At 34.5% G+C, this 19,922-nt stretch overlaps 3 protein-coding genes across 3 annotated transcripts; all 3 read left to right on the top strand.

The window, feature by feature from the left end:
• The first annotated feature begins 1,643 nt into the window (after positions 1–1,643).
• On the top strand, positions 1,644–11,167 carry LOC145607775 (lysine--tRNA ligase, cytoplasmic-like). The gene is made up of 17 exons (XM_081663365.1): positions 1,644–1,873; positions 1,959–2,037; positions 2,381–2,446; positions 2,593–2,758; positions 2,847–2,940; positions 3,177–3,262; positions 3,775–3,893; positions 3,978–4,040; positions 5,331–5,456; positions 7,086–7,368; positions 7,454–7,550; positions 7,655–7,811; positions 8,877–9,020; positions 9,107–9,175; positions 9,259–9,402; positions 9,548–9,615; positions 10,956–11,167. The coding sequence occupies exons 1-16, from the start codon at positions 1,785–1,787 to the stop codon at positions 9,611–9,613; spliced, it is 1,848 nt and encodes a 615-aa protein (XP_081519491.1). The 5' UTR covers positions 1,644–1,784; the 3' UTR covers positions 9,614–9,615; positions 10,956–11,167.
• Positions 11,168–13,321: 2,154 nt separating this feature from the next.
• On the top strand, positions 13,322–15,285 carry LOC145609386 (11S globulin seed storage protein Ana o 2.0101-like). Its single transcript, XM_081664879.1, has 3 exons — positions 13,322–13,517; positions 14,282–15,002; positions 15,132–15,285. The coding sequence occupies exons 1-3, from the start codon at positions 13,322–13,324 to the stop codon at positions 15,283–15,285; spliced, it is 1,071 nt and encodes a 356-aa protein (XP_081521005.1).
• A 1,804-nt stretch (positions 15,286–17,089) lies between these two features.
• LOC145608753 (RHOMBOID-like protein 13) lies at positions 17,090–18,865 on the top strand. Its single transcript, XM_081664356.1, has one exon. The coding sequence runs from the start codon at positions 17,583–17,585 to the stop codon at positions 18,396–18,398; it is 816 nt and encodes a 271-aa protein (XP_081520482.1). The 5' UTR covers positions 17,090–17,582; the 3' UTR covers positions 18,399–18,865.
• The last annotated feature ends 1,057 nt before the right edge of the window (positions 18,866–19,922 follow it).

Genomic DNA, 19,922 nt, shown 5'->3' with positions numbered 1-19,922 from the left:
GCCTGTTTCAAAAATTAACTAACAACTGCACAAATATCCTCACCAACTACCCCTTAGCTCATCTTATAAAAAGAATGGTTAAACCCGTTAGGGCTTGAAGCTTTAGTGCCTGGGATGATAAACATTGTTTTCTTGATTTCATTAGCAGAAACATGTCTAGCTAAAATAAAAATGACTCTGTCCAAGAATCCATGATGTGGGGGCCACAGTGAAATGTGGTTAATATCTTTATTGGCTAAAAAAAGAAAAATTAAATAAAAGACCAAAACCATAGTCGGCGCCGCCCCAACCTCACCAGCGACACCTCCTTCTCCACCGTCACCCAGTGCAGCCGCCACCCTACCTTTGGCGCACCCCCTCCCCCATATTCATATTAAGATCTATACTTTAAAGAATAATAGTGAATTGAATATATGGGAGCATTCAAAGGTAAATTTTCTCAACTTTATTAACATATATCAATCAATTAATCAATCAATCAAAGCCTTAATCCCATAAGTGGGGTCAACTAACATGAACCAAATTTGATTATTCCGTGTAGTTATCGACATAAATCTTCCTCATCCATCCCTTACGATCCAATGTTTCATCCTTATGCAAATCCATATACTTCATATCCTTCATAACTCCTTCCAACCAAATCATTTTCGGTCTCCCTTTCCCTCGTTTTACCCCTCCATAGTCCCTCGTTTTACCTCCTTCCCCCTTAAAAAAAAACTCTGCCAGTGGGTTTTCCCGCTGCTAGTTCCAAACCTGGATAAAGGAGGAGGGTTTCAGTAGGCCAATGACAACCACTGTAAAACTTTGTCACATCCCATGACATAAGCCAAATTGATATTTATTAACATATGATTTTTTTTTAAAAAAAAATTAAGCTTTTAAATTGTTTAAATTTAGTATTAGCCTCGCCTTTTAATTTGTTCCACTTACAATAATTTAAAAAGAGTTTTATATGATTAATTTTGTACATGATTTTTTTTAATTCACCTTTGCATTATCATAATGTGTGTTTCTTAATATTAACTAAAGAATTATCTTTTTAATGTTTTTTTAATGAAAAGAATGTATTGCATTATTTTACGTAGTTCTTCGTTTAATTTATCAATAAAATATAATTTATATCTACACATGTTTTAATTTTTCAATTCAAAATTCTAAGAATAATCCAAATACACAATAGTACAACTATTTAATTAAAAAACTAGTTACTCTTAACCAAAATATTGACCCATACTAATTACTCTTAACCAAAAAATTAATTATACATTACGCGGCCTAAATACTAATTAGGGCCTGTTCACATAAACTTAATTTCAGTTCAGTTCAGCTCCAATCAGTTCAGTTCAGCTCCTAATTTCACTCTCTCATAAAATATTCATTTCAGCTCAGTGCAGTTCAGTTCAGCTTCATTCAGTCCAGTTCAGCTCCAATCAGTTCAGTTTAGTTCAATTCGTTTCTGTAATTGTGAACAGACCCTTACTCTTAAACATTTGAGAAGTCAAATTATTATTATTTTTTATTACTTGGTGACCAAGTAACCAAAAATTACAAACTTCGTACCCAAGTAACAATGGTTTATTATTATTATTATTATTATTATTATTATTTTATAAAAATGTCCCCATAAAATAACTCTATGAATGAAATGAAACAATTGTAAAGCCCAAACTAAAACCCCTAACACCTTTCTTCTCTATCTCACTCTACTCACTCTCAGCGCCGCCCATCTTCAACCACCGCACTTTTTCTCTCTCCTCTCTTCTTCTTCTTCTCCGTCGTCATTCATGGCGTCTCCGGCCGACGACGCTGCCAAGTCCGTCGCTAATTTGTCAATGGATTCTAACCCTAATCCTGAACCCGAACTCAGCAAGAAGTATTATTTCATTCAATTCGTTCAATTTGATTGATTTTGATTTTTGTAATTGCAATTTTGATTGATTTTGTTTTTCTGGAATTAGTGCGTTGAAGAAGCAAATGAAGAACAAGCAGAAGGAAGAAGAACGTCGTCGTAAGGAGGAGGAGAAGGCTGCTAAGCAGGTAATTGTAAATTTGGAGTTTTGTTTGAATTTTGTTTGCATTTTTAGGCTGAATTGTAGTTTTTGGAAGTTTTTCTATGAATTAATAGTATGTGAATTGTTGATGGCTTGCTAAGTAGGTGTAATTATTAATTATTTGGAAATTTGAGTTAATTTTTGTAAATGTGATTATAATTTTGTAAATTGTATTCTGACATTATGATTTTGTGAAGTTTTTGTATGAATATTGTGTAAATTCGTTGGAATTGGTTCGAATTATTTAAATTTTATTTGGAAAGAGTGCAACTTACTTTAGTGATGAATGATTTATGTGATAATTGTTTGCAACTTTTGTTTGTTTGTAGGCTGCAATGCCGAGCTCTCAAGGTCAGAAGGCTCAATTAGCTGACGATGAAGATATGGACCCTACTGTATGTAATTTATTCGATAATTTTGTTAGCTTTGATTAGTACATGGTTGTGTTCGCGGTTGTTGTTAGGTGAATCTTTTGAAGATAGGGTTGTTTTGTTGATTTTATTGAATTTGTGGCGTTTTTTTTTGTTTTGTTTTCTGGTAGCAATACTTTGAGAACCGGGTGAAATCGCTGGATGCACAGAAGGCGGCAGGAATCAATCCGTACCCACATAAGTTCCATGTTACATTGAGTATCCCTGAATATATTCAGAAGTATGGTGTTTTGAACAATGGGGACCATCTTGAGGATGTGCAAGTATCGATAGCCGGTAGGGAATTTTAAGTTTTTGGGCAAATTAGAGGGTCATTGAATGATTAGCAATTTTGATAATGTATGTGCTGCCTTTTCTTTTTAAGGGAGAATCATGAGCAAGCGTGCATCATCTTCAAAGCTTTTCTTTTATGATTTGCATGGCGAAGGTGTCAAAGTCCAAGTGATGGCTGATGCTAGGTAATTGTTTACCATGTTATTACTCTTCTGCTTTCACATTATGCATACATGGGATGTAATGCTTGTTTCGTAGAAATTATGAATGAAATTAGGTACAATGACCCCCTCCTTACATAAGGAGATTATTTGGTGGTAAGGGTTGGGGTGGTGAGGTAGTGAGGCGGTGTTTTTTCTATGGAACACATCTTTAGGTCTCTCCAAATGTGCTCTACACTTGTAACTTTTACGTTTTGCAGGACTTCTGAGCTGGACGAAGCCGAATTTTCAAAGTTCCATGCTTCTGTGAAACGTGGTGATATAGTTGGTGTAACTGGATTCCCAGGTTTGTGCTTTAAAATTTGTGATTTTGTCTGAAATAGCTAGTCTCTGTTCAATTAATGCTCGGAGTCGGAGATACTCAATGCTCTGTATTGTTTTATCTATCTTTTACACAAACACACATACGACGTATATACTCTTTTTTAGGGGGTGGGGAGGAAGAAGGGGAACTGTTAGGGTAGGTGAGATATGTCAAGCATTTGCAAAATTACATTTCTTTGCCATGTGTCCCTGCGTAAAATTGTTAATAATTAATACTTAGTTTCTCATTAATGTTACTATTAGGTTTGTAAAACTTTCAAATGAATGGATGTTTAAGTGTCAATTTGTAGCTTCTTGCTGTAAGGGAAGTATAGAAAGTTCAATGTCTGTTGTTTTTTGAAATTTTAATATAGAGTTGTAGATCAATTCTTTCCCTAGTCTTCTTTGAGTTACCTATGTGTGTCACCTTACATGTATGAGCTGTCAATCTTGCCAGCCTTTTCTCGTGGTCTGACATATCTTCTTCTGATGCAGGGAAAACAAAGAGAGGGGAACTAAGTATTTTCCCCAAGTCTTTTGTTGTTTTATCTCATTGCCTCCATATGATGCCTAGACAGAAGCCTGGTGTTGCTGCTGCTTCAGAGAACGCCAATGTAAAGATAGTTAGATTTTACCTTTGTTTGAGCAGTGCCAATTCAGCTTTCCAGTTCTACTTATAACATATTATTCTATTTCAGAAAGGTGAAGTCTGGGTCCCTGGAAGTACAAGAAATCCTGAGTTGTACATCTTAAAGGATCAGGTACTAGAATTTTTTGAAAAATTATAAATTTGACTCTTCCCTCTGCTTACTTCATCCCGTCAGCATGCAATTAGCTTTCTGGCTCCTATGTTATGCCATTTTACTTTAGGAGCTATGGGCTTGTGCATTTAATCAAATTTCTATTTGAGGAAGTCTTCCTCCCTTTTCCATAGCACTGTATTGCCGCCTCATGTATTGCACCATTAATAATTTCATAGTTTCATACAATTATGTTGTAGTCTTTAGCGTTGGTTGATCCACTCAATGGTTATTGCTATTGAGCTCTGGTTAAATGATGCTTTGCTGGTTCAGATTTTACAATGTAAATGTGAAAAGCTTTTCATGATTTAAAGCTGTAGTCGAACTAAATATTTCACCCTGTTATCCTGTTTGTTTGTTGCCATCATTACTTGCAGTAAGCTGTAGACTTGTAACTTGAATATTTTCCTTTGAGGTTTTTGGGTGTTTGTGATGGTGAGTCATTAAAGTACATTATCTCTTCTTGTCTCATACTTTCTGTCATTAGCACTTTGGAAGCTTGTTAGGGGGGGGGGGGAATGAAGTTTGTGATGTCGTAAACAGGATATAATGGAAGTGCAAATGAAAACTGTTGGGAGCCTGGGATTGCCTTCCCCGCTAGGGAATTGTATTTGGAAATGTACATTTGTTACCCGTAACCGAACTTTCCTTGATACGCTTTGTTGTTTCCAATTGATGCTCTTCAGATTTCTGGTGTCTGTTGACTATTGCTTCTCACTGAATCAATCTGTATAGAATGAATGGTTTGTTTGAATATGGCTAATGAAAAACGGAGGAAGTATTTTGTCAACCACCAGCATGGTATGGGTATTATCCATTCCAAACCCATACCTCATTCTAGCATGCCTTGAACCAACTTAGTCTTTGGAGCTCTCACAGAAAGGAAGTTTATTTATTTTGCTGTCCTAATATATTGGATATTATTTTATGGTCTGCATAATTCTTTGTGTAGGGAATGATACTACATTTTAATGTTTGAGGTTTTCTCTATCGGAATGTCAAGCAATTAAGCATTGCCAAGCTGTACATTTTTATAATGCTTATTGGCTTATTGCTGTCTGCTGTGTATGGGAATGAAACATTTTTTTTTTTTTTCTTTTCCTGCAAAGCTTTTACTTCTTTGTTTTTTGTTTTTGTTTTTGCTTTTTTTTTTTTTTTTTTTTTTTTTTTTTTTTTTTTTTTTTTTTTAAAAGGAGGTTTCTTTTTCTTTTAGCGATGCTGATTGCATGTTTGTTCTCTTTTTATTTGTAGGAAACCCGTTATCGCCAACGATACTTGGATTTGATGTTGAATACTGAGGTCAGAGAAATATTCAGGACCCGTTCAAAGATTATTCAATATATCAGGAGGTTTCTTGACAATCTCGGTTTCCTAGAGGTAAAATTCTGTTTATTCTCTGTTGAAATTTGTGCTTTCCTCTTGTTTCTGAAAAGTAAATTTTCTTAATGTTTTCGTTATTTTTGGGTGATTAAGGGATTAGCATTTTCTCTTTGATCCTCACAATAATAAATGTTTTGTGCTTGTGAGTTCTGTACAAGTAGTTCAATATGCTGAACATCAAGGAAATATGTGTCACGTGCATGGGATATTGACAAGAATGACATCACATTTCTAACACTGCACCAGGCACTACTCTTATCACCAGATGATTTTAGCAAATTATTATTAATATATATACTTTTTGAACGGTAAATTATCATTAATAGCTTAACCATTGAAGTACAGGTTGCAGGTCAAGACTGCATCTGATCAGCCCTTACTGGGGCTGCAAAATATCTTTTTACTATGCTCATTCTTTACCAGTAAATCAGTAATATGTCACCATGTGTTTCATTGTAGCTGTTCACTTTCTTGTTGTGCCTATCATTATTAATTTATCATAATAGTATTCTAGATTGGTATAGCCACCTGCTTTGACTTTGCTAGGCAGAGTGGTTATCAATGAATTTGGTATCGTTCCTCTAGGGGCTTTATCTGGTCTTTATTTTTCCAATATTTTCCCTTGTCCATATATCTCCTTACTTTTCTACTCAAACTTTTGCTTCAAAGTTTGTAGTTGCCATTGTTTCGTTTTTTTGCACCCGGTGACAAGACTGAAAAGTTAGTGCAGGATTAGACATGGCCAGAAATGTGTTATATTAGAAGAGTTGGATATTGGACATTATGGAAAATGTGCATATCAGCATGTGTGTGGAATGAGAAGCTTACAACACTTAGAACCAAAGCCTTTAGACTGGCAAACCCCTTTAATAAATATCAGAGGTTCCATGAACTTGAAGTGTTACCGGATGATTAATTTATGCATTAATGGATAAACTGATGGTGGTTGGGTGGAACCAATGCTGATTCCTGTTGAGGCCTGTTAGGTCTAGGTAATAACTACTACTGAGACTGCAGAAAGATTGAGGAAAATGGATTAGAGTTATTAGGATTCAAATATAGGCAAATATAAATCGTTGGTGGATGGGGTGAGGTAGTGGTGATGGCTGCTAGGGCTTGATGAAGGAACCTATGACAACCCATTATATCCTTATGTAGAGGAAATAAGTACATCCTCTAACTGGATCCCTTACCCATGTCTTATTTACAGTTCTTATTTATTCTTAAGTTATAGCCCACTTCCCCTTTCTCTTCTTATAAAATTAAGATGGATAAACTGTTAATGTTCTTGAAAAATTCTCAGTCCTTATTTGGAATATATATGATTTGGCAATTCCATTTGGAGTCTTCTGATTAATGGGTGAATTCCAGTAAACCCAATTCGCTTATAAACATCCATACCCCTTCATAATGGCATACTTGTTTGAATTTTGATGCATAAATTAGTGGAGGATTTTCTGAAATTTCATGTTCTACCTTGTTATTGTTTTATTTCTTAAATTTATCTTGTTCTCAATATGGAAATTATGTGGCTAAATTATCCTTCATCTCTGAAATCCTTTCTTATGTCTAGAAGCACTCATCAACTATTTATAATGCAAAATTGATTTATTTCCTTCACTTCAGGTTGAAACTCCAATGATGAACATGATTCCTGGTGGTGCGGCTGCACGGCCATTTGTGACCTATCACAATGACCTAAATATGAAGCTATATATGCGTATTGCACCCGAACTGTATCTTAAGGAGCTAGTTGTTGGTGGATTAGACCGTGTCTATGAAATTGGGAAGCTGTTTAGAAATGAGGGTATTGACCTGACACATAACCCTGAGTTCACCTCATGCGAGTTTTACATGGCATTTGCAGATTATAATGATCTGATGGAGATGACTGAAAAGTTGTTGAGTGGTAAGCACCTATGAGATAGATAATCTTGGTGAACTTTATTTTCCCCTGCATGGTCTTAAGTTCTTAACCATTTGTGTTCCAACAGGGATGGTGAAGGAATTGACTGGTGGGTATGTCATTAAGTTTCATGCAAATGGGCTAGATAAGGAGCCTATTGAGATTGATTTCACTCCACCTTACAGGTTATGTGTCTTGTTAATACCATCTTGATTATTTTTACTTGGAGTGTTTTAATAATAGGTCATAAATATTGCATATGTTAAAATACCCTTTGAATAAATTGCAGGAGAATTGACATGATAGAGGAATTAGAGAAAATGGCAAATCTGTCCATACCCAAGGATTTAGCTAGTGAAGAGACTACTCAGTATTTGATCGATGCATGTGCAAAGTATGATGTGAAATGCCCACCTCCACAAACAACTACTCGTTTATTGGATAAAGTGAGTTTCTATTTTTCTCTATGATGATATGGATGTGGAAATATTTTCGACATCTACATTGCCTCAACATCAAAGTTCCCTTGTATTTGAGATGGTTGATGCAAATCTTATAGCATGTGCGTTTGTTTGGCATGTTTTTTAATGTTTGTGGTTGCTTAACCTGAAATCCAATATTTGTATTTGATAATAGCTGTTTGAAACCATCTGTGTTGCATACTTGTTGGTAACAGCTGTCTGCTTTTGGTGAAGCGCAAGGGAAGTTCTGGGGGCAGTTTTCTTTACAGGCCCATGTGTATGCGTGTGTCTAAGAGACTTATTTCTTATGACAAAAGCGATGTTTAGGCTGTGACTAATTGATTTAGGATTTGTTCTCCAAATTAAGGAGCACTTTAAAACTTGTCATACAAAGAATAGTGGGGTTTTGGGTGATTAAAGAAAAATTAGTGGACTTTAGTTGATTAAAAAAGAACAAAAAAGTGGGGTTTGGTTAATTAAATTAAAAGGAATAAATTTATAAAGCTGAAGGGACTTTTGTTCAAGGACAATGGTTTTTTTTGGGGAAATGAGACTACTTCTATTTGGGGATGGAGGGACTGAGGGAGTATATTTTTGATCTTTACACCATGTTAAGATTGAGAGAAATGAACGAAAGAGAAGAGAAAGAGAGGGAATTTTCATCCCTTATTTGGATAGCATATGAAAAGAGGAAAGGGGAGGAATTGTAAGGATCCATTTTCCTTTAACTTTAATAAATTAAATCCTTTCAACATTGGAAATGTTTAGAAAGAAAATAGAAGCGTACTTTCTCCCTCCACTGCTTTTACTTCCACTCCACTCCCTTTCCCTTCAAAATTGCTATCCAAACATAGTGTCAGGCCTGTTAGCCTTTTTGAAAAAACGAAAAGATTGTTTTGGGTTATAGTATTCCATTATAAATAAGTACAGTTTTGCCTCATCACTTCATCAGTTATTTCAGCTGTTTGCATCCCCCCGGTTCTGTGCCTGCTTTGTTCCCACCCTATCCCCACTTCTCTGAAACTTACTATGCTTTAATCTTATTTGCAGTTGGTGGGACACTTTTTGGAGGAAACTTGCGTAAATCCAGCTTTTATCATAAATCATCCAGAGATAATGAGTCCCTTAGCTAAATGGCACAGGTCAAAGCCTGGGTTGACTGAGCGTTTTGAATTGTTTGTGAACAAGCATGAGGTATGTGGCTGACCTTTGTCCTTTTCATTGCAATGGCGTTCTTCCAATTTAGCTTAATTTAATATATTTTTTTTTTCATTTCTCAGCTTTGCAACGCGTACACTGAACTAAATGATCCTATTGTACAACGCCAGCGATTTGCTGAACAACTAAAGGTGCTGAAAGCTTCTTCTTAATCACTGAAATGTTGGTCATATCAGTATCCAATCTTGTTTTAAAATTCATGTCTATTTTTCAGGATCGACAATCTGGTGATGATGAAGCAATGGCTTTGGATGAGACATTTTGCACAGCTCTTGAGTATGGGCTTCCCCCTACAGGCGGATGGGGAATGGGTATTGATCGACTTACAATGATGCTGACAGATTCTCAAAATATAAAGGTTAAATTCTTGTTCCTTCTTTGTGCGCACCCCTTGGTCTGCATGTGAATGTTGTTGCATGCTAAGCTTGCTAACTAATTAATTTTGTAGTCCTAAATTTCATGGTTGCCTCTTTGAGGCCTGACTTCTTGTGTTGCTTGTACAGGAAGTCTTGCTCTTCCCTGCTATGAAGCCTCAGGATGAACCTACAACCACACCAGCTAAAGCCTAAAGGTACTTCAGCTCTTTTTGATGTTTAAGCTAAACATAATTTGTAGACAAAATGCCTTTTTGTCAATGTTAATGTTTAAGCCAAACATAGTTTTTAGACAAATTGCATCACCCAAGCTAGCAGGGCTGCAGCATATTTCAGTTTGCTCTTTATTTTTTTAGGGGGTGCTTGGAATGGGGGTAATAAATTAAGGGGGTAATAAAAATCAAACTAGATATATAATAGTTGATTAGAGGTATTAGTGTAGGGAAAAGGTGTTTATGAATGAATTAAGGTTGTAGTGACATAAGGAAAAGAGAGGGGTGGAGGAATCATTACTCTCCAAATGAGGGTAATAGGTTACCCACCCTTCCCCCTAGAGTAACCTATTACCCCCACAATAAGGGTAATAGCTCTCCATCACTATATAAATCTTCATACAATCACATCATCACTAGCTCTCCCTCTCCCATGTTTACTTTAATTTTGCTTAGGTTGACTTTTATTCCCCCTTAATTTAATACTCTCAATCCAAGCGCCCCCTTAATGTGAGACTGGACTAAATTGTTAAAATATGGAAGATAAGACACCATAACATTATGATCATCAAAATTTCTAGTTTGCTAATATGTGGTTTGTAGCTTTGAACTACCTGCTCCTACAGTCCTCTGCATCTCTATTTAAATAATGTTGGCAAGCTTTGAATTTCATTGTCTTTACCTAATATCATTTAATTATTAGTCCTCAGCTTTGCATCATGTACTAGTAGATGGGCTGATGGGCATATTGCAGTGATGTTAAAATACTTTCAAAAGATTTGAAAAACAAGTGGATATGCTATCTTAATTGTCATGGTCGGAAGTATGTGGCATGTGACTTTGTTTTTACTTTAGGTGTTAATGTCCAAATTAGCAAGACAATAGAGATTGGTAGTTTTGAGAAGAAAATGTGTGGGGGCAGCTATTACAGATTGACAGTGCTTTAAGAGTAATTTGCAGTGACAGCAAATAAGGGTATTTTCCTGAAAAAAATTCATTTGGCAGAGGAAAATGTGACAATTGTGACATAAGATGTAAATTATGAAATTGGGGAGGAATTAAGGAAGTCGAAACCAGAAAGGTTGCTGGTGAACATTGATAAAGTTGAAAATGTGTGTTCGCTAGATTGTTTGTTCAGAAATTTAGATTCCATAATCTGCTTTGGTTTTATAACTGGAACACAACTAACCGTTTTTGCTTAGTCCCAATCCTCAAATCACAATAATTCTTCTGGAGTATATATTTGGCAGTTCAATCTGTCATATGCTTTATTCTCTAACGTTTATACTAATAGTCGTTCCATCTTTTTTCTGGGACATTTGCAGCTGGAGCTGAAGAACACTTTTGTTGACACCACTGGCAAATGTTATGTGATTACTTTAGGTGGCTTGCTAATTGAATCGTAAACCATTTTCAATACTACTCCATTTTTGTTACTCTAGGAATGTGTGATTCAGCTTTTGTAACAGAATCAGTAATATCTGATTAGTTTCTGCATATTATTAGTTTTATATGACGTCGGGCTGTTTCCTTTGTTTGTTTGTATGTTTCATATTATTCATAATTAGCTGAATCAATGCTTGATTTTTGATGCTATACCTACACATGAAGCCATAAAAGTAACAATTGTCTAATCTCATAGGTTAGATCGGATAAAATTGTCTAATTGCATGTTATAATTCAAAAAGTTTCAGTATCAGTCAGGAGATAATACCAATGTCCCCTATTATGTCCAAATTATCACAAATAATATGTAAATTAATAATGCATCTCTAAAATATTTCTTATTCTTGCATCAGGGCAATGCATATGAAAATTTGCTCAATTTTCCAGATGATATTGGTTGATTTGTATAGTGTTTGTTGTTCATCCTTTTGAACCGTGTTCATAGTTTCTTATCTAAACTACTATTAAATGTTTGGATACTGGTTGGTGTCTCATTAATCAATTATTTGTAAACTTTAGCTTATTTAATTAACTTATATTTAAAGGTGATTAATTTTGTTTCAATAAAAAACATTGATTGATTATTTCCTTCAAATAAAAATTACTTACCTAACATAACCAATCAATAGAGTACTCATTGTGATATACTTTGTATAAAAAAAAATATAATCATGTTGGATTTTGCTAAGAAACAAAAGTACGAGTATATATTATTGATGTCAATTTATAATCGTACTTCGTGTTTCAGAATAGTAATTTTATAACATTATCCTGGTAAATGATTGGTGGTTGTTCGAGTTGGTTGGGTTGGTTGGGTGGGTTTTTGGTGGTGGTGCGAGTTGGTTGGGTGGGTTTTGGCTTCTGGGTGGTGGTAGGTGTGAGCTGATTGGTGGTAGGTGCGAGCTGGTTAAGTGGGTTTTGGGTGGTGGTGGTGAGGTTTCAGATCTTATGGTCTATTCACATTTACTTAATTTCAGTTCAATTTAGTTCAGCTCCAATCAGTTCAGTTCAGCTCGGCTCTGTTCTGTTCAGTTCAGCTCAGCTCCTAATTTCCTTCTCTCATAAAATATTCATTTCAGCTCAGCTCAGTTCAGCTCCAATCAGTTCACTTCGGCTCAGCTCCAATCAGTTTAGTTCAGTTCAGCTCAGTTCAGTTCAACAAATGTGAACAAGCCCTTAGTGGTGGTGAGAGGGTGGGTTACAAGGTGGGTGCTGGCGGTGTTTACTTTCTCTCTCTTTTAATTAATCACATTGCCTTTTTTTTACTAATCTTTGCTTAAGAAATTTTGTGTTGGGGAACGTGCAATCAATTTTGTTGTAGATTTTATGAAATGGAGGCAGTATTTTATTTTAACCAAGGGTTGTATCTTATTACAACTATAATTTGTCAAAAGGGATATGCAATTCACCTACCTAGCTTAATACTAGCAATCAATTTGTATGAGTTATTGCCCTAATCTTAAGATGTTTCCTTTAACATCAAATCTATATTTTTGTGAGCACCGTGTATATTTTGGTAAATTAGACAAGATTAGATTACATAGCGTTACAAGTTTCACAACATGTTTGGAATTTGGATGCATTACATTACATAAGATAAAGGTCCAAACAAATTTAGGTTAACAAGCATAAGGATATTTTTAATAAAATAAGATAATTTCAATTAAGGTTGGATATATGCAAATTAGGTGAATAAATAATTATCCAAAACTGCCTTAATCAAAATTTAGATGATTTCAATTAATGAGTTTAGTTATATGCAAATTAGGTGAATAATATATTCATCCAAAACTACCTTAATTAAGTTTAGATATCATGCAAATTAGACGGATGTATTTATCTAAAATACCTTAATTACCTTAATTAAATTTCAATTTTGTCTAAGAACATATTCAATATTAAGAGCTTATCCAACTTTAATCCAAGATTATCCGGATTTGCTAAAAACGTTACCCCAAAGCCAATATAGAATAAACTTTTACAATCCTATTTAATGTAGAATCCTCCCAAAAATAAATCATTATTGAAATATGATCTAAAATTACTTTACATAAATAAATTTGTATATTCTTATCCAAGTTAATTATCATAATCCTTATCATAATGTAATTGTTAGCCCATTTAAACCTATAAATACCCCCTTAATTCTTCTCTTTTCTTACGTACCTATTCATTGACTTAATTGTTCTCTAAGAAATCAAACCCTTAAACTTTCTTTCTATTTTCTCTTGTTAACCCAAAAACAATGGAGCTTGATTTGTCCCCTAAGTTGTCAAAGAAGATCTATGGAGGTGAAGGCGGTTCTTACCATTCATGGAATCCCTCTGAACTTCCCATGCTTAAGGAAGGTGACATTGGTGCCGCTAAGCTTTCTCTTAACAAACATGGTTTCGCGCTTCCTCGTTACTCCGATTCCTCTAAGGTTGCTTATGTTCTTCAAGGTATAATATTAATCTTTTCTTGAAATACCCTCAATATTTTTGACTTTTTTTCTAGGATTATTGATGTTTACAAAATTTGACTTATTAGAAATTTCATATTGATTAAGTTGTTTAAGTTTCTTATAAAAATTTATTAGTTATTGAATAATTGTATATTTGTATACATGTTTATGTTAAATTGTTGATTAAGTGAACTTGAAGGGTTTTTTTTTTTTTTTTTTTTTTTTTTTTTTTTGACATTGAATTTCTGTTAGATTTGTATACGAACCATTGCTTCTTTACAAGTATTATTAGGATTATATTGCATATGAATAAATGATCGAGTATAACACAGTATTCTCTATAAACCGTAAGTAGAGGTTTATTGTATCACTATTTTTCGACCAATTACATACATTAGTACTACTGTAACACATAAATTATGCAGCATTAAATTATATGTAAACACATAAGTATTTTAGAGTTTGTAATTTAGATGATGTTAATTGTTTGTGTTACATGGTCAAGCAAAGTCAATTTTACACTCGTTGTTAATTGCTTAAGTTGACCTGATCGTTTGATTATTAATAATAATGAGACCTTCTTGTGGAATTTATATGAGATGATCTTATTTTGGTTTCAAAGTCGAACTTTCTGATTTAAGAGGCTGTCAATTATAGCGTTCTAACACCGCCTTTTGTTACTATTTTTATACATAATTCTTCACTAGTATGATTAATGTAACATAAACTGATTTAACATATGATTTATTGTTACATTATTAGGTGAAGGAGTAGCTGGAATTGTACTCCCTGAGAAAGAAGAGAAGGTGATTGCAATCAAGAAGGGAGATGCAATTGCTCTGCCTTTCGGGGTTGTCACATGGTGGTACAACAAACAGGACACTGAACTAACTGTCCTGTTCTTAGGTGAAACCTCCAAGGCTCACAAACGTGGCGAGTTCACTGATTTTCACCTCACCGGAGCCAATGGAATCTTCACCGGATTCACACCCGAGTTTGTAGGTAGGGCATGGGACTTACTCGAAGATGTAGTCAAGACCCTAGTCAATAACCAACCAACTAATGGCATAGTCAAGCTTGATGAGTCCCATAATATGCCCGAACCCAAGAAGGAACACCGCGATGGAATGGTGTTGAACTGCGAGGAAGCACCCTTGGATGTTGACATCAAGGGTGGAGGAAGAGTTGTAGTGTTGAACACTAAGAATTTGCCTTTGGTGGGTGAGGTTGGTCTAGGGGCTGACCTTGTTAGGCTCAATGGGAAGGCTATGTGCTCGCCCGGGTTCTCTTGTGACTCTGCCCTTCAAGTGACCTACATTGTTAGAGGGAGTGGCCGAGTTCAAGTCGTTGGAGTTGATGGTAAGAGGGTGTTGGAAACAACGGTCAAGGCCGGAAATTTGTTCATTGTTCCAAGGTTCTTTGTGGTTTCAAAGATTGCTGATGATGAAGGTTTAGAGTGGTTTTCTATCATTAGTACCCCAAAGTAAGTATCTTCTTTACCTTAGTATATTTTGATTACGCTACATTGGACTTCCTAATGTTTATTTTTCTTACCTTAAATGTAACATGATATTCTAATACGCACCTTAACTTTTTTTTGTGGTACTTGCAGTCCTGTTTTTACACACTTGGCCGGGAAAACTTCGGTGTGGAAGGCATTGTCACCACAAGTGCTAGAAGCAGCCTTTAAGGTGCCTACCGAAATCGAGCAGCAGTTTCGATCAAAGAGGACTTCCGATGAGATCTTCTTCCCTCCTCCAAATTAAGAAGATGAACTATTACTTGGGAATAATTTTACTAAGAGTAATAATGTTTTAGAATAAGCGATTTTTCGCACAATAGGGTATTATTTGCTTTAGATATTGTTTTTTAGAATTTTATTTCATTTATATTATGGAGATTTAAGAACAATTTATTGGCTGTGTTTTTATGGAATTTTATACTTAGTTTTTAGTATTAATCTTGGTTTTCCCTTTTATCCGTCCAATATGATCAACAATAACTTCCATTCTCTAAGTATTTATATCGTTATTCAATCAAACTCGACGTATAGTTAAGATTATACTAGAGAATGTGTAATAAGAGCATGATAAGATTGAGTCAAAAAAAAAAAAAAAAAAAAAAAAAAATCGACCTATAGTAGTTAAGATTAAACTAGAGAATGTCAACTAAGAGCGTGATTACATTGAGTCAAAATACTTACAATTTTACAAATTAATATACAAGGGTAACGTAGCATATAAACGGACTATAGACTATTGAGGTATTTTATTTGCGGAATTGAAATAATTTGATTAATAATTAATTGCTATTATATCATACTCCCTCCCATATTGATTAAGGGGTGAAATCATGATCTTAAAAACTAATTAAATAAGTTTAGTTTTTTTTTTTTTTTTTGAGAAAATTAAATAAGTTAAATAAGTTTAGTTAAATTCAAATAAATTTAGTTTCACAAATATAAGTTCTAATGATATGGGCTACCTAAGTTCCTTCTTCTGACGATAAGGGCTACCCAAGTTCAAATGTGTAAATCAGGTAACTAGAACACACCCTTATATGCAAGGTATTTATACACTTTTTTACTAAATTAGTTTCTAAATATTTGTTTCAATCAAATTTGACATGTTTCAATCAAATTTGACACATGCCATTATGCCAATGCACTAATTTGACCTTACATATATACAATTAAATATAAAAATACATAAAAAAGTTGATATTATGAAACTTTATTATTAATTCCTATTTCACAATATATTTAATGATAAATTTGTTTTTTTTTATTTATTTTTTATATATACATTTTTAAAAAACGATGTTCAATATGTATATATATTTTTTTGATGAAATGCTTAGTAAGTATATGAATAGTAAAAAAAAAAAAAGTCAAATGTGTCAACCATTTAGGAATGCTTTATGTGCCATGATTTTATACACTATATTGTGATAATTCTTAGAATTCAATTGTAAAAATAAGGAGTCTCAAATACTGCAACCCCCGAGTGTACGTATTAAGGGCCTGTTCTCATACGTTTATTTTTAGTTCAGTTCAATTCAGTTTAGTTTAGCTCCTAATTTCCTTCTCTTATAAAATATTCATTTCAGTTCAGTTCAGCTCATTTCAGTTCAGTTCAGTTCAACTAAGTTCAATCAATGAGAACAGACCCTAATATATTATTATGTTATATATTTACTCAAAACATTTCTTTCACCGCATCTTTGTATTGTTAGTTGAATTTAATTACCGGGTATTTAATAGAGCTATAATGTTTTCATTAGTTAAACCTTTTGCTCATACTACCTCCGTTACAGGTTATGTACAACGATTTGACATAAAGCAGAGAGGGAAAATGTCTAATCGTTGCACATAACCTGTAACGGAAGTAGTACATCAATCAAACTATCTTAATAAGTAATTATTTAACATAAGTAAGACTAATAAAACACGACCCAAATCTAATTATGTTCGTCACAATATTCACACCAATAGTCCGATACCGGCTATGTGCCCAAATAGGCGTGGCTCGATCAACCTAGCCATGGCTAGGTAGGGAGGTGCACATACCACACTTCCTTCAATCGTTAGGTACGGAAGACTCTCGAACCAACTGCTTATTGCTTACGCCACAATCAAAAATAACTTCCACAATTTCGTCGGTGCCCCTATTTTCTCTTCTTCTTTTTCTCTCTTGTTTCGAGTGATTCAATTCTTTGTTGCAACTATTTAAACTTAAAACCCTTGCTTAATTTTCATTACGCAAATTACCCCAATTAATTTTGCGGATTGCATTTAATCTGTTCGTAGGAGTTGAAATTTTCATTGGAATTCGTCAATTGAGGTACATTTCTTGGTACCCTTTTCACAAATTTGTAATCTTTACCCATTTTTACTTAACAATTTGATCTCTTGATTGATTCTTGGATTTAATTTTTCATAAAATTTGCGTAAAACCCTTGATTGTGTGATTCGTGAGCTTAATTTAGTGGGTTTAATTGCAATTTATGACCTGGGATTACCCCTAATCTTGTTGAAAAACTAGGGTTTATTATTTTTATTAGAATGGGGAAGCCATTGATATATGAGATATTGGAAAAACCAGCAACTAGTTGTATTATAGCAATTTGCAGTGCAATTTGGTATTATATCCAAAAGAAGAATATTGGGTATTCACAGGTGGGATTGAGCTATGAAACTGCTCTTGAAGGGCATCATTGGAGGTTAATTACATCGGCTTTCGCGCATATTAGTGTAATTCATCTTGTGTTTAATATGAGTGCTCTTTGGAGTCTTGGTGTTGTGGAGCAATTAGGGGATATTGGTCTTGGGTTTCAGTTTTATCTTCATTACACTCTTGTGTTGATTGTATTATCTGGTGTTTTGGTGTTGTGGGCTTATCATATTCTGATTAATAAGCTAAAGTTAGAGCATTTTCGACGAGTAACGGCTGTTGGGTACTCCTGTGTTGTTTTTGGGTGGATGACGATTTTGTCTGTGAAGCAACCGTCTTCTAAATTGAATTTGTTTGGGCTTCTTTCTCTTCCTATTAGTTTTGCACCATTTGAATCGCTTATCTTCACATCCATTATTGTTCCTCAAGCAAGTTTTCTTGGGCATTTGTCAGGAATTATTGTTGGGTATGCTATTGGATGGGGTTTGATTCATGGGATGAACAATTACTGGGCTTTGACATTGTTAGGATGGATTGCTCTTGTTTTTGTTGGGAGTTTGAAGCGTTCAGGTGCCTATGATTTTGATTTCCTTGAGATTGAATCTGTTTCTGAAACTTCGCTGCCCACAGTTCGGTTTCTTGCACCTGGTAATGGTAGAACACTGCAGATGAGTTCAGTGCCAGCAGGAGGCGTTGAATTGGTTTAAACTTTAATGGCCTCACAATGTATATGATTGGAGCAAAAATACTAGATATATAGCATGCTTGGCTGACTTTCTGAACATGAGGTGGTTTCTTATTGCAATCCTAAGACTTTCTGAAAGCCACAGCTTGTTCTGCATTTGCTGACCTCTTTAGGAATGTACAACTCCTTTTGCTCTTGTTCAACCATCCTGGATTAAGAAGTTTTTGACAAATTGATGGTGCAGGATATTTACCTGTTCTGTTGGCTCATTAAAGGTCGGCTTTAAATTCTAATATCTTTGTATATTGTATGGTAGCGCAATTGAGAGTTTGTATTTTGGGGGGTGGGGGGGATTAACTCAGATGATTGTGTTTGCATCTTATCTTTCAGCTGGGAAATAGAGGGAGAAAATCAGAAAATCTTATTCTTATCATATTGTTCCATTTTGTACATGAGACATGACTGGACATAATTAAGCATTCTTGAAATCATTACCATCCTACAACTGTCAATATTGTTATTTTGGCTTACTTAACTACTTATAAGACTTGCTTTGTACTTTTGTAGTCACTTTTGATCTAGATGAGGAAGCACAGTCTCTTGTTTCTGCTGTATGTGAACTTATTTTTGGCATGTATGTAGGTTCCCTATGAAAATTAATGTAGGATGAAAGTTGTTTTGTATCCAGCCTTAGATTCATAGACATGTCTAAACCTGGTTTGTTTTCAAATGCTATGTTAGTATGTTGTTCAGCTTTAAATATCACATTTTAGTTTATGCTATTGTTGGTATTTCTTGGTAGTCTCATGAGGATTACACATACTGACAGTGAAATCTATAAAACCTTACATTACAAAAACCAAAAAAAAAAAAAAAATAACAAAAAAAAAAGAGCTCATTCTTGTCTTGATCTCTCCAAATCCATCCCGGAGAACATTTGTTCAGCTTGAAATGCTGGCATACTAAGGTGATGCAATAATAGAAATTATTTCCACATTGAACAAGCTATCTTCGAATCCTTGAAAGATACATTCTGCTGTAAGTAGTTTGCTGATATTTAATTTTCCTGTTCTTGATCATTTATTCTTGATCATTTGTTGATATTTAAATTTAGTAATTTGCAGAACAATCCCCCTTCCTTTATGCCAGTTTTGTCCTCATGTGGCTTATGCCTTATTTTATGTCAATCATATATAACGAGAAAGATTTTCTCTAAAAGTTATTCATTCTTGTATGGGCTTTGAAATTATCAGGTTAGACGAATATGTGTCATGGCTGATTGTTGAGTTGAGTTGAGTTGTGGTTAGAATCCAATTTAACAATACTCCTTAAAGTTCACTGCATTTTGAGTTTAATGAATCGGATGTTCAGATTTCTATATCTCCTAAGGACAAGCTAGTGTCATTAATGTTTGTGACCATGTTCGGTATTAATCTGCATAACCTTTCTAATTTAATGGTATTTCTTGGTTAAAATCTTAACTCTGGTGGACCATTATGGAATGATCTGGTCTGATGAAGTGTCTTTAGGTTTTAATGGTGATGTT

This window comes from Chenopodium album, chromosome 23 (genome assembly GCF_948465745.1).
Source record: "Chenopodium album chromosome 23, dcCheAlbu1.1, whole genome shotgun sequence".
NCBI classification, from domain to species: Eukaryota; Viridiplantae; Streptophyta; class Magnoliopsida; order Caryophyllales; family Amaranthaceae; genus Chenopodium; species Chenopodium album.
Note: the sequence above shows the minus strand (reverse complement) of the source record. Positions and strands in the feature narration are given on the sequence as shown.

Bases quoted from the DNA above. Each gene is read 5' to 3' on its own strand.
- LOC145609386 (XM_081664879.1), top strand. From the start codon at position 13,322: ATGGAGCTTGATTTGTCCCCTAAGTTGTCAAAGAAGATCTATGGAGGT. The intron at 13,518-14,281 runs GTATAATATTAA...TTACATTATTAG, and splicing joins GGTTGCTTATGTTCTTCAAG to GTGAAGGAGTAGCTGGAATT. The intron at 15,003-15,131 runs GTAAGTATCTTC...TGGTACTTGCAG, and splicing joins TCTATCATTAGTACCCCAAA to TCCTGTTTTTACACACTTGG.
- LOC145608753 (XM_081664356.1), top strand. From the start codon at position 17,583: ATGGGGAAGCCATTGATATATGAGATATTGGAAAAACCAGCAACTAGT.
- LOC145607775 (XM_081663365.1), top strand. From the start codon at position 1,785: ATGGCGTCTCCGGCCGACGACGCTGCCAAGTCCGTCGCTAATTTGTCA. The intron at 2,759-2,846 runs GTAGGGAATTTT...TTTCTTTTTAAG, and splicing joins TGTGCAAGTATCGATAGCCG to GGAGAATCATGAGCAAGCGT. The intron at 5,457-7,085 runs GTAAAATTCTGT...CCTTCACTTCAG, and splicing joins ACAATCTCGGTTTCCTAGAG to GTTGAAACTCCAATGATGAA.